Source organism: Schistocerca serialis, chromosome 3, assembly GCF_023864345.2.
Source record: "Schistocerca serialis cubense isolate TAMUIC-IGC-003099 chromosome 3, iqSchSeri2.2, whole genome shotgun sequence".
NCBI classification, from domain to species: Eukaryota; Metazoa; Arthropoda; class Insecta; order Orthoptera; family Acrididae; genus Schistocerca; species Schistocerca serialis.
Genome location: NC_064640.1, coordinates 558,119,454 through 558,131,955, shown reverse-complemented (window position 1 = coordinate 558,131,955; position 12,502 = coordinate 558,119,454). Strand labels below are relative to the sequence as shown.

At 39.1% G+C, this 12,502-nt stretch overlaps 1 protein-coding gene across 1 annotated transcript in view; it reads left to right on the top strand.

Annotated features, from left to right (window-relative positions):
• Positions 1-3,051: 3,051 nt before the first annotated feature.
• Positions 3,052-12,502, top strand: part of LOC126471014 (cyclin-dependent kinase 9-like) — a 35,440-nt gene continuing 25,989 nt past the window's right edge. The window contains exon 1 of the mRNA XM_050099074.1: positions 3,052-4,144. Coding sequence (XP_049955031.1) covers positions 3,052-4,144 — 1,093 coding nt within the window. The remainder of the gene's footprint in view (positions 4,145-12,502) is intronic.

The following is a 12,502-nucleotide window of genomic DNA, read 5'->3' as shown; positions in this document are numbered from 1 at the left end:
AACAGGCAACGTAATAATGTTCGGACCAAGTGGCCAACGCCATTAGATGCAAAAACAAATGCATACGTTTGTGGAATTAACTGAACAACAAGAGTAAAACCGTCGAATTAAAAACATTTAGAAAAGAATCTGAATACATTGATACAATTTGTGTAGCTACACTCCATCTTATTGGCAACAAAATTTTCGAAGGCAGTCGCCAGTGTATTACTTTTGTCGATTAGTTCTCATGGGTTAGTAAGGCATCATTTCGAATGTACCGGTACAGCTATGATTGATTTTTGTAAGTAATATTTTTCCCTTGTAATTACAGTAATTTTCACATAAATTACAGGTTACCAGTTTTTTATTACCTCAAATATTGCTATTCTTTTAGACATGTACCGGCACAAAAAAGAATGAGCGTTCTTTATATACGAGACAATATAATCAGAAGTCGGATTAAAATACCTCCGAATTAATTTCCCTGCAGGACGCTACACTATACACGAAACGAAAGAGCCGTAATAAACAAGCGCAAAATGCGAGACAACATACGAGCTGTGTACCTATGCGAGAGATTAGTTCGAGGAAAATTCCAGGAATGTAGGCCTGACTGGTGCCTACGTCCGTAACCGAATTAGTAAGAAGCGCTGAGTTCATGTCTTACTCGCGCTGAGCATGATGTTTGAACACATCCGAACATCCTTGCGTTTCATTATAACTAATCGTAGCAAAAAGGATGGCTTTTGTCCCGATGCTTCAGAATAACATATAACACTAGTCAAAGAAGTACTGCACCAGCTAGCTAGTCAGATGTCGGTACTGACAACTTTGAGTTAAACGACCTCGAAATACGTCCCGTGGTTTTACATCTACATCTACATTTATACTCCGCAAGCCACCCAACGGTGTGTGGCGGAGGGCACTTTACGTGCCACTGTCATTACCTCCCTTTCCTGTTCCAGTCGCGTATGGTTCGCGGGAAGAACGACTGTCTGAAAGCCTCCGTGCGCGCTCTAATCCCTCTAATTTTACTTTCGTGATCTCCTCGGGAGGTATAAGTAGGGGGAAGCAATATATTCGATACCTCATCCAGAAACGCACCCTCTCGAAACCTGGCGAGCAATCTACACCGCGATGCAGAGCGCCTCTCTTGCAGAGTCTGCCACTTGAGTTTATTAAACATCTCCGTAACGCTATCACGGTTACCAAATAACCCTGTGACGAAACGCGCCGCTCTCCTTTGGATCTTCTCTATCTCCTTCGTCAAACCGATCTGGTACGGATCCCACACTGATGAGCAATACTCAAGTATAGGTCGAACGAGTGTTTTGTAAGCCACGTCCTTTGTTGATGGACTACATTTTCTAAGCACTCTCCCAATGAATCTCAACCTGGCTTTTCCGATGAAAAGCCAGCGTTACCCGAAGATGTCCTGATGAGTGGCATTACAGAATTAAAAGTCTAAGTAAACAGCAATGAACGTAGTGCTAAGACGACTGGACTTGACTTTCTGTAACGATGAAACCAAATTGTGTACGAGAAATTAATAAAAGTCACCCTGTTTAAACGCCAACATTGGACGAAATTTACATTTGCCCAAAGATGACAGAATACTCATCGGTGCAGCTTTGTTTTACTACTCACTGTAGTGAAAACGAAATCCGCCCTCGACTCACTGTAGTTAAAACGAAATCCGCCCTCGTTGTTAGTAGACAGTATTTAAAAAGCCTTGCGCTTTCGCACATAATTTGAAATACTTAATGTAGAAACGACAGCCGTACAATTAAAATCTGAACCGAAATACTTAGTACATAGTTCTCCATTAGCCAATTGAAGTATAACAAATAGTTGCACATGAAGACAGTTTCGAAGTTCTGACAAAGTATTAATTCAGAGGACGCTGTCAAATAATTTTATATATATTTCTGTGAGTGATGAGGTCCTAGATCACATAAGGAAACTGGAGTTATTTAACGTCGTAAAGCATGTTCCGTGTGCACAGCTGTAGTCAAGATCACGATGGTACGATATTAAAATGGCGTACAACAGCCAGTTGAACTGGCAATTTCAGCGACTGAGGTCAACTGGCTGTTGTACACATCGTCAACTTCAGCTGTTGTTGCTGTCTGAAGATGGCCTAAGTATAGGCTGAAGCCGGTCATTTTAATAAAGAGTCATCGCGATCTAGACTGTTTTTTCACTGATTTTATGCTCACACGACAGCTAAAAAGCACGAAAACGGCATTCTTGGTCATGCTCCTGGAACACTATCAAACCTACGTAACGCATTTTCTATTCAGAAATGCCAGTGAAACAGTCTTAAGAGTTATTCATACGTATTACAGCTGGAGATAAAACAGAAGTATGCACTCGGGCAAACGGGTGCAGTCATAAAAGTCTGTGCTATTCGATAATGTCGTTTTAAAAATGCTTTTGGTCAGACACTAAATGTGTTATCTGACGTTGTGAATTCAGTGCACCAGTAGAGCGGTAAAATCCGTTGATTTTCTCGTGTCGTACACGTCATTGCGTTCCAACTATTATTGCCTGATCTCGCAGCTACCTTAGTGGCACGGAACTTAGCCTACTGTACGCACACACGTCTGACGTTGTAATTCATTGCGTCACTGTTACAAAAACTTTGTGCAAGTGAGCACACGTCTTTTCATCTGTACTGTACTAGTGTCCTAGACGCTTGAATTTTTTTTTTTTTCCCGAAGGTGGTGATATTCGTACACTTTTGACAGAACAATAATTGGGCGAAATTGAAATTTGATCAACTCCATAAGGCAGTTACACGGAATCTGATTACTTTACAGTGTGTAGAGCTCAGATAATAAAAGTACAGCAAAATAGCAGTTATATGTGATTGTAAGGGTTACTTAGGAAAGACATTTGATTTGAGGTGGTTTCAAGGACGCAATAGTGACAAGATGTCGGTGTGACTAGCGTAGTGTGTCTTGGTAGATCACGAAGTGGCAAGTATAAACGCTTTCGTGGATATTTCGATTGTTAGTGCGGACTAAAGTTAGTGAGTGAATTAGTCAGTCGCAGTGTGTATTGAAGATGGATAATGCTGGAGCAAGTGGATCTACGAGCCCTGTGAAGAATTTTACCGATAAATTTGGAGAAAATTTTGTTTTTCCGTACTGCGATGACGCTACAAAACACCAGACAGTGGCAAAAATAGGTGAAGGAACATACGGAGAAGTGTTTCAAGCGCGACATAAGGATGATCCGAATAAATTTGTCGCACTGAAGAAAATTTTCGTGCCTAACGAAATGGAGGGATTTCCACTGACAGCACTGAGGGAAATAAAACTGCTGAAATATCTGAAGCATGAAAATGTCATCGATTTAATTGAAGTCTGCCAAAGCCAAATTCTCCTGCACAATCGACGGCGATTCTCATTTTATTTGGTGCTCGAATTTTGTGAGTATGATTTAGCTGACCTGCTGTGTAATTTGAGATTACACATTAGTCTGGCAGATATTAAAAGAATAATACAGCAATTGTTAAATGGGTTGTATTATATCCACATCAAGAGAGTAGTTCACAGAGATTTAAAGCCAAATAACATCCTTATTACAAAGGACGGTATCTTGAAGATAGCCGATTTTGGTCTAGCACGAGAGTTTAGTGATACTGAATATGGAAAGAAGCAGTGTTATACAAGTCCAGTTGTGGCATTGTGGTACCGGCCACCGGAGGTTCTGCTTGGAGCCCGTCACTATGGGTCAGCTCTTGACATGTGGGGTGCTGGCTGCCTTATGGCTCAGATGTGGAGACGGAGAGCAATTATGAGAGGCAACAGTGAGCAGGCACAGCTAATAATAATCTCAAAGCTTTGTGGTTCTATTACTCCTGAAGTTTGGCCTGGCGTACAATCACTTCCATTGTACAACAAGATTCAGCTGCCACAGGGACAAAGACGCAAGGTGAAGCCCTGGCTAAGGCAATATGTGAATGATCCACATGCATGGGATCTCTTGGATAAACTGCTAGTCCTCGACCCATCAAAGCGGTACGATGCCAACTCCGCCCTCGACCACAATTTCTTCTGGACGGATCCTATGCCAAGTGATCTTACAAGGTTGTTGACCCAACATAGAGAAAGCAACTTCAAACGTGTAACAGCGGCACTTCAATGTAAGGGTCGTAAGTTATAGGAGCAGCAGGAAAGGCTGCAAAGTCATTAATATATTGCATTAATAGACAGTGGACATCAAATTCTTGTGCTTTAAGAATCACACTTTCAATGGACCTTATTCATAATTTTTCAGTTTTTCTTGTGTTAAATTGAAACTTTTTCTACAGGATTATGCTTATGCTACCTGTAATGCAATAGTACCAGTACCTCAAAACTTCTGCCACACCTAAAAATCACACTTTCAAATATGTCTTATTCATAAACTTTCATTTCTTCTTGTGTTTAGTTGTATATTAATTCTACAGGACTAGTCATTATTGTCTGTGATGCAATGGTAATTCAAAACATTTATCTTGTCTAAAGATCACACATTCAAATGTGCCTTATTCATAATTCTGCAGTACTTCTTTGGTGGAGTTGTTTGTTAATTCAACAGGACTATGCCATTATTGCCTGTGATATCCCTAGAATTAAATCAAAGCTTTTATCTCAACCAACATTGGTCTTATACACTGTTTCTCAAGATCATAATTAACAAGTAATTTAGCTAGACTGTTGTCTGTAGTTTTGACGCAATGTAACTAGGATAAAATCAAGTGTTCATTGCAAGTGTTTTACATTCTCTGCTATCCATTTGATGGATTATTAGACCAGTCTTATTGCGTTCTGTGACTGAAAGTTACTTAGTAATTTGTGCTGTGGTAGACAATCCAGTGCTATGTGACATTAATCATGAAGAGACAGGTGGTGCAGATTACAAATAAATGTTTTATTTCATTCTATGACTCAAAGCTACTTAGTAATTTGTGCTATGATAGACAATTCAGTGCTATGTGACATTAATCATGAAGAGACATGAGATGCAGATTACAAATAAATGTTTTATTTCATTCTATGACTGAAAGCTACTTGGTAATTTGTGCTATGGTAGACAATTCAGTGCTATGTGACATTAATCATGAAGAGACATGTGATGCAGATTACAAATGAATATAACTTCTGTATCGATAAAAGTTTGTTGGGACATTGACATCATGATACATTAGTCTTTTTATTTGCACTATATGTATTCTTAGTTGTCTATGACTATTGTTATAGACATTAAATGTCCAAAGAATACTGAATGTTTACCAGAGAATGTAATTTTCTTTATATAGTAATATAATTGTCTTGTATCATGTTATTGTATGTCTGCTTTATTACTGGAAATGGTCATGAAGGAAATATGGAACTTCTCATAAACTGGTAAGAAATTGGCTGCCATGAAGTATATGGGTGTAAACTGGAAAGAAAGTAATTGAACTGAAAGTGAGGTGGTGCAGTTGTCTGAACTTGAATTGTGTTCTGTCACTGGCTACTATGGAACAAATGTTGCACTTACAGACATCTCTCACCATGTTTGACTACCAGTCAGTGCATCAGAATACCACCACCTCATACAGAATAACATCTATTGTAGTATATTGTTTAGAACAAAGAGTACTTTTGAATAACATTACATTTCAGGTGGATATCATAAGAAAGTAATCACTTTCACCTCTTCACTTTTACCCAAAAATATCTCCTTTGCCAGACTGAAAATGAAAGTATCACACTGACAGATGGTGTTCCTGAGTCCTACAGAACAATCAGTGAGATAGGTATGTAGCTAAACACGAAAGCTAAACAGGAAGGGCAGCAGGCAGTGTTATTAGTTGTACTAAGATCTATTGTCTGTGTCTCACGTAATTCTTCATTTTTGTAATACATTCTAAATTCCAGTATGAAGGTACCATTTTGTACTTTCCAACCTCAAGTTGAGCAGTGTGGTAAGTATTAAGACATAAATGTGCAAGGATGACAATGGCCTTGCTGCAGTGGTAACACCAGTTCCTGTCAAGATCACTGAAGTTAAATGCTGTTGGACTTGGATGGGAAACCATCTGGTCAGCCAAGTACTGTTGGCAAGCTGGGTGCACTCAGCCCTTTACTGAGGAGCTACTTGATCGAGAAGTAGCAGCTGTGGTCTCGTAAACTGACATACGGCCAGGAGAGCAGTGTGCTGACCACATGCCCCTCTGTGTCCGCATCCAGTGACGCCTGAGTGCTTAGGATGACACGGATGCCGGTCAGTACTGTTGGGCCTTCATGGCCTGTTTGGGCAGAGTTTATTTTAGTTTGTAAATGTGCAAGGACCCTCTGAAGTACCAGCCTTATGAAGTGTTACCTTTTCTAAGATATTGCATGGCTTATTTTCCACTTCCAAAGCATCCCATGTGACAAAACTGGAGCATAATTTAAATAACACTCCCTTTAATTGTTATGGGCAGTTGATATGTACACCCAGCATATTAAAAGCTGTACTGTGTGAAGTCTTGCTGAAAATACAAAGAAATGCATCAGTAAACAGCAGTAATAGTCCATGCCCAGGGCTGTATAATTCAATTGTTGTTGCTGGTGTTGTTGTCATTGTTGTTGTCTTCAGTACAGAGACTGATTTGAGAAGCCTCTTCATCTCTAAATAACTACTGGAACCTACATCCTTCTGAATCTGCTTAGTGTATTCATTTCTTGGTCTCCCTCTATGATTTTTACCCTCCACACTTCCCTCCAATACTAAACTGGTGATCCCCTGATGCCTCAGAACATGTCCTATCAACAGATCCCTTCTTCTAGTCAAGTTGTGCCACGAATTCCTCTTCTATTCAGTACCTCCTCATTAGTTACATGATCTTTGCATCAAATCTCTGTAGCACCACATTTCGAATGCTTCTATTTTCTTCTTGAGTACACTGTTTATCATCCATGTTTCACTTCCACACTCTGTACAAATACTTTCAGAAAAGGCTTCCTGACGCTTAAATCTGTACTCGATGCTAACAAATTTCTCTTCTTCAGAAATGTATTCCTTGCCATAGCCATTCTACATTTTATATCCTCTCTACTTCGACCGTCATCAGTTATTTGGCTCCCCAAACACCAAAACTCATCTACTACTTTAAGTGTCTCATATCCTAATCTAATTCCCTCAGCAGCACTTGATTTAATTTGACTACATTCCATTATCCTCGTTTTGCTTTTGTTGATGTACATCTTATATCCTCATTTCAAGACAGTGTCCATTCCATTCAGCTGATCTTCCTTTGCTGTCTCTGACAGAATTACAATGTCGTCGGCAAACCTCGAAGTTTTTATTTCTTCTCCATGGATTTTAATTCCTACTCCATTTTTAGTTTCCTTTACTGTTTACTCAATATATACAGATTGAATAACATTGGGGATAGGCTACAACCCTGTCTCACTCCCTTCTCAACCACTGCTTCCCTTTCATGCCCCTCAACTCTTATAACTGCCACCTGGTTTCTGTATAAATTGTACATAGCCTTTACTCACTGTGTTTTATACCTGCCACCTTCAGAATTTGAAAGATAGTATTCCAGTCAGCATTGTCAAAAGACTTTTCTAAGTTTACAAATGCTAGAAATATAGGTTTGCCTTTCCTTGATCTACCTTCAAACATAAGTCGTAGGATCAGTATTGCCTCACGTGTTCCAACATTTCCATGGAATCCAAGGTCCGCCTGCTTAGCTGAGTGGTAATGTGCTTGCCTCCCATGCAGTGGGTCTGGGTTTGATTCCTGGCTGGGTTGGAGATTTTCTCCACTTGTGGTCTGGGTGTAGTGTTGCCCTCATAATCATTACATCCCCATCACCCACTCTCAAGTCACCCAATGTGGCATCAACTGAAGTAAGACTTGCACTCAGCGGCCGAACTTCCCTGAATGTGGCCTCCTGGCCAACAATGTCACAAGATCATTTCATTTTTTTTTTATGGAACCCAAACTGATCTTCCCCAAGGTCAGCTTCTACCAGTTTTTCCATTTGTTTGTAAAGAATGTGTGTCAGTATTTTGTAACCATGACTTATTAAACTGATAGTTCAGTAATTTCCACACTTGTCAGCACCTGCTTTCTTTGGGAGTGGAATTATTATACTCCTCTTGAAGTCTGAAGGTATTTTGCCTGTCTCATACATCTTGCTCATCAGTTGAAAGAGTTTTGTCATGGCTGGCACTCCCAAGGCTATCAGTAGTTCCAATGGAATCTTGTCCACTCCTGGGGCCTTGTTTTGGCTTAGGACTTTCACTGGTCTGTCAAATTCTTCATGAAATATCATATCTCCCATTTCATCTTCATCTACTTCCTCTTCCATTTCCATGATATTGTCCTCAAGAACATCGCCCTTGCATAGACCCTCTATATACTCCTTCCACCTTTCTGCTTTCCCTTCTTTGCTTAGAACTGGGTTTCCACCTGAGCTCTTGATATTCATACAAGTGGTTCTCTTTTCTCCAAAGGTCTCTTTAATTTTCCTGTAGGCAGTATCTATCTTATCCCTAGTGATATACAGCTCTACATCCTTACATTTGTCCTCTAGCCATCCCTGCTTAGCCATTTTGCACTTCCTGTCAATCTCATTTTTGAGACTTTTGTATTCCTTTTTGCCTGCTTCATTTACTGCATTTTTATATTTTATCCTTTCATCAATTAAATTCAATGTCTCTTCTGTTACCCAAGGGTTTCTATTTGCCTTTGTCTTTTTACCTATTAGATCCTCTGCTGCTTTCACTATTCCATCACTCAAAGCTACCCATTCTCCTTCTACTGTATTTCTTTCCCCCATTCTTGTCAATCGTTCCCTAATGCTCTCCCTGAAACACTCTACAACCTCTGCTTTTTTCATAATATTGCCCTCAAGTACATCGCCCTTGTGCAGATACTCTATATACTCCTTCCACCTTGCCTAGGACTGGTTTTCCATCTGAGCTCTTGATATTAATACAGGTGGTTCTCTTTTCTCCTAAGGTCTCTTTAATTTTCCTGTAGGCAGTATCTATCTTACCCCTAGTGAGATAAGCCTCTACATCCTTACATTTGTCCTCTAGCCATCCCTGCTTAGCCATTTTGCACTTCCTGTTGATCTCATTTTTGAGTTGTTTGTATTCCTTTTTGATGCTTCATTTACTGCATTTTTATATTTTCTTCTTTCCTCAATTAAATTCAATATCTCTTCAGTTACCTAAGGATTTCTACTAGCCCTCGTCTTTTTACCTACATGATCTTCTGCTGTCTTCACTATTTCATCTCTCAAAGCTACCCATTCTTCTTCTACTGTATTTTTGTCCCTTGTTCTTGTCACTTGTTCCCTAATGCTCCATCTGAAACTCTCTACAACCTCTAGTTTATTCAGATCCCATCTCCTTAAATTCCTACCTTTTTTGCAGTTTTTTCAGTTTTAATCCAGAGTTCATAACCAGTAAATTGTAGTCTGAATCCACATCTGCACCTGGAAATGTCTTACAGTTTAAAACCTGGTTCCCACATCTCTGTCTTACCAGTATATAATTTATCTGAAACCTTCCAGTGTCTCCAGGCCTCTTCCACGTATACAACCTTCTTTCATGATCCTTAAATCAAATGTTAGCTATGATTAAGTTATGCTCTGCACAAAATTCTACAAGGCGGCTTCCTCTTGCATTCCTTACCCCTATTCCATATTCACCTACTACTTTTTCTTCTTTTCCTTTTCCTACAATTGAATTCCAGTCCCCCATGACTATTAAATTTTCGTCCCCTTTCACTATCTGAATAATTTCTTTTATTGCATCATACATTTCTTCAATCTCTTTATCATCTGAGGAGCTATTTGGCATATAAACTTGTACTACCGCAGTAGATGTGGGCTTCATGTCTACCTTGGCTACAATAATGGGTTCACTATGCTGTTTGTAGTAGCTTATCCACATTCCTATTTTTTTTTTCATTATTAAACTTACTCCTGCATTACCATTAATTGATTCTGTATTTATAACCCTGTACTCACCTGGCCAGAAGTCTTGTTCCTTCTGCCACTGAACTTCACTAATTCCCACTATATCTAACTTTAACTTATCAATTTCCCTGTTTGATTTTCTAGCCTACTTGCCCGATATCCAATCTATAGAACACCAGTTTTGTTTCTCCTGATAACAACTTTCTCCTGAGTAGTCCCCACCCGGAGATCCAAAAAAATCTCCATGCTGCCGAGAAAAATTACGACCATAGTTTTCCCTTGCTTTCAGCTGTTTGGTTGATGTTACAAGGCCAGATCAGTCAATTATACAGACTATTGTCCCTGCAACTACTGAAAAGGCTGCTGCACTTCTTCAGGAACGACACTCTTGTCCTACCTCTCAACAGATACTCCTCTGTTGTGATTGCACCTATGGTATGGCTAGCTGTAATACTGAGGCACACAAGCCTCCCCACCAATGGCAACATCCATCAAGGTGATCATCAATAGAGTAAAAGAGGTTACTGACAAGTGATAATCTGTGATTTAGCTCTGAAAAAAGATAGACATCCTGAGACTATCTGAGTACCACATAACCACAAGGTTACATAAGTTACATATTAAAAATTAGTCTCTAACAGCTTACTCGTGCACAACTAATCTGGGAAAGGGAGGAGTTGTTACATATATTAACAGAGGAGACAAGTTCAAAAACATTGATGCAAGTAGAGTTTGTTGTGATCAGCACATAGAATTATAGGCTTGTGAATTAATACTGAAAAACTGTTCATTTTTAATTGGAATTGTATATAGATCCACAGTGGGAATTTTTGAACTGTTTATGAAGAATCTGGATTCCTTACTACACTATCTGCAAGACAGCAGCAAACAGTTTATGGTCTGTTGTGACTTCAGTGTAGATAGATATGAGCTGAAAACCTTATTTGGGTCATAAGATTTGATGTCAGAAATTAACCTTCCAACATGGGTGGAAAAAAAAGTACTTGCCTAATTGATTATGGTTTCCTTTATGAAGCTCAGAGCAAGAAAATGACAGTTGTATACCCAGTAACAAATGCTCTCTCTCATCATGATGCACAGTTAGTTAGGATAAGTAAGATAATACCTTACTGTACTGATATTCCTCCCTTGAAAACAGAATAATTAATGACTATAGAAGAAATGTTCTTAACAATAGTTTTCAAGAGATAACCTGGGATGAAATTTATAATGAACCAAATGCTGACATCAAATTTAATCTATTCCATGATAAATTCATACAATTACTTGAAAATGGCTTCCTGTGTATGCTAATCAGAAAGGACATTTGATACCCATCTAAAAAACCATGTACCACTATACAGATTAAGTATCTTGTGAAAGGAAAATGGAAATGTATCTGTTGCCAATAACGAGTGGAGATTCTGCAGTAGTTGCGCACTACAAAAACTGCTCAGAGTTACTCAGAAGGGTTATTAAAAATCAGGTAACATGCACATAATATCAGAAATCAGTAATTCTGACCACAGGCTTAAGGCTATATAGAATGTAGTGAAGTGAGAGACAGGATAACTAACTACAGAACAAGATGACATCACTCTTGAACTGAAAAGAAGGGCTATAAATGTTGAGTCACAGGTAGCAAATATATTTAGTAAACATTGCTTAAATGTGGTAGAAATTATAGGGACAAAGTGTTCCAAGAGAAAAATCACAGCAGTGCAGTGAAAAAGCAACTCTCATAAAATTCGGTCATATAACTGTATCACCAACTTCTCTTTGTGAAATTAAAAAAATAATATATTCTCTCAAAAATAAAAGCTCATTGGGTTTTGATGAAGTTTCCAACAGAGTACTAATGATTTTTTCCCAAAATAATAAGCCCTGTCTTATCTAAAATATAAGGAGTAATAAGAAAGTAAGTTTTGACTGGTTGTGAAATGGAAACCACTGTGAAAATGAAAAATGTTTTGTTTTCAAGAGCTAGCCACAACTTCCAGTTACATATCTACAGAGGCACTGATCCAACTTAGACATTTGTCGTAGCATTGTACCAACTTTCCAATACCCTCATCACAGAAGGTAGCGGCCAGTGTTTTCTGCCAATTCTCTATGCTGGTTACAGCTCATGTCTGTGCCAAAATGTTGTCTTCATAGCCAGCAGTTCATGTGAGCAGAGATGAAACTCAGAGGGAGCCATTTAAGGACTGTATTATGGGTGATCGAAAACTTCACATTGAAAATGCTGAAGGAGCATCTTCATTGCCTCTGCAGAATGCATGTGAGGATTGTCTCTAAGAAGGAAACACATGACAGGTATGTTATGTGGGCTGCATAGCTTCAGGTGAAATTTCTCATCAGGCCCTCATACTTGGTGGGAGACACTATTTTCTAGGCATCTTTATGTGCTCACTGTGTGCTCAGAACTGAATAGGCCAACATGACGCAATCAACGGGTATGCTAGAGACATTGCCCGACACCTCTGTCCTAAGATTCATTGGATTTTCACCGTGGTTTCCATTTTGTTACCAATCAGAGTTCATTTTCCAAATAGC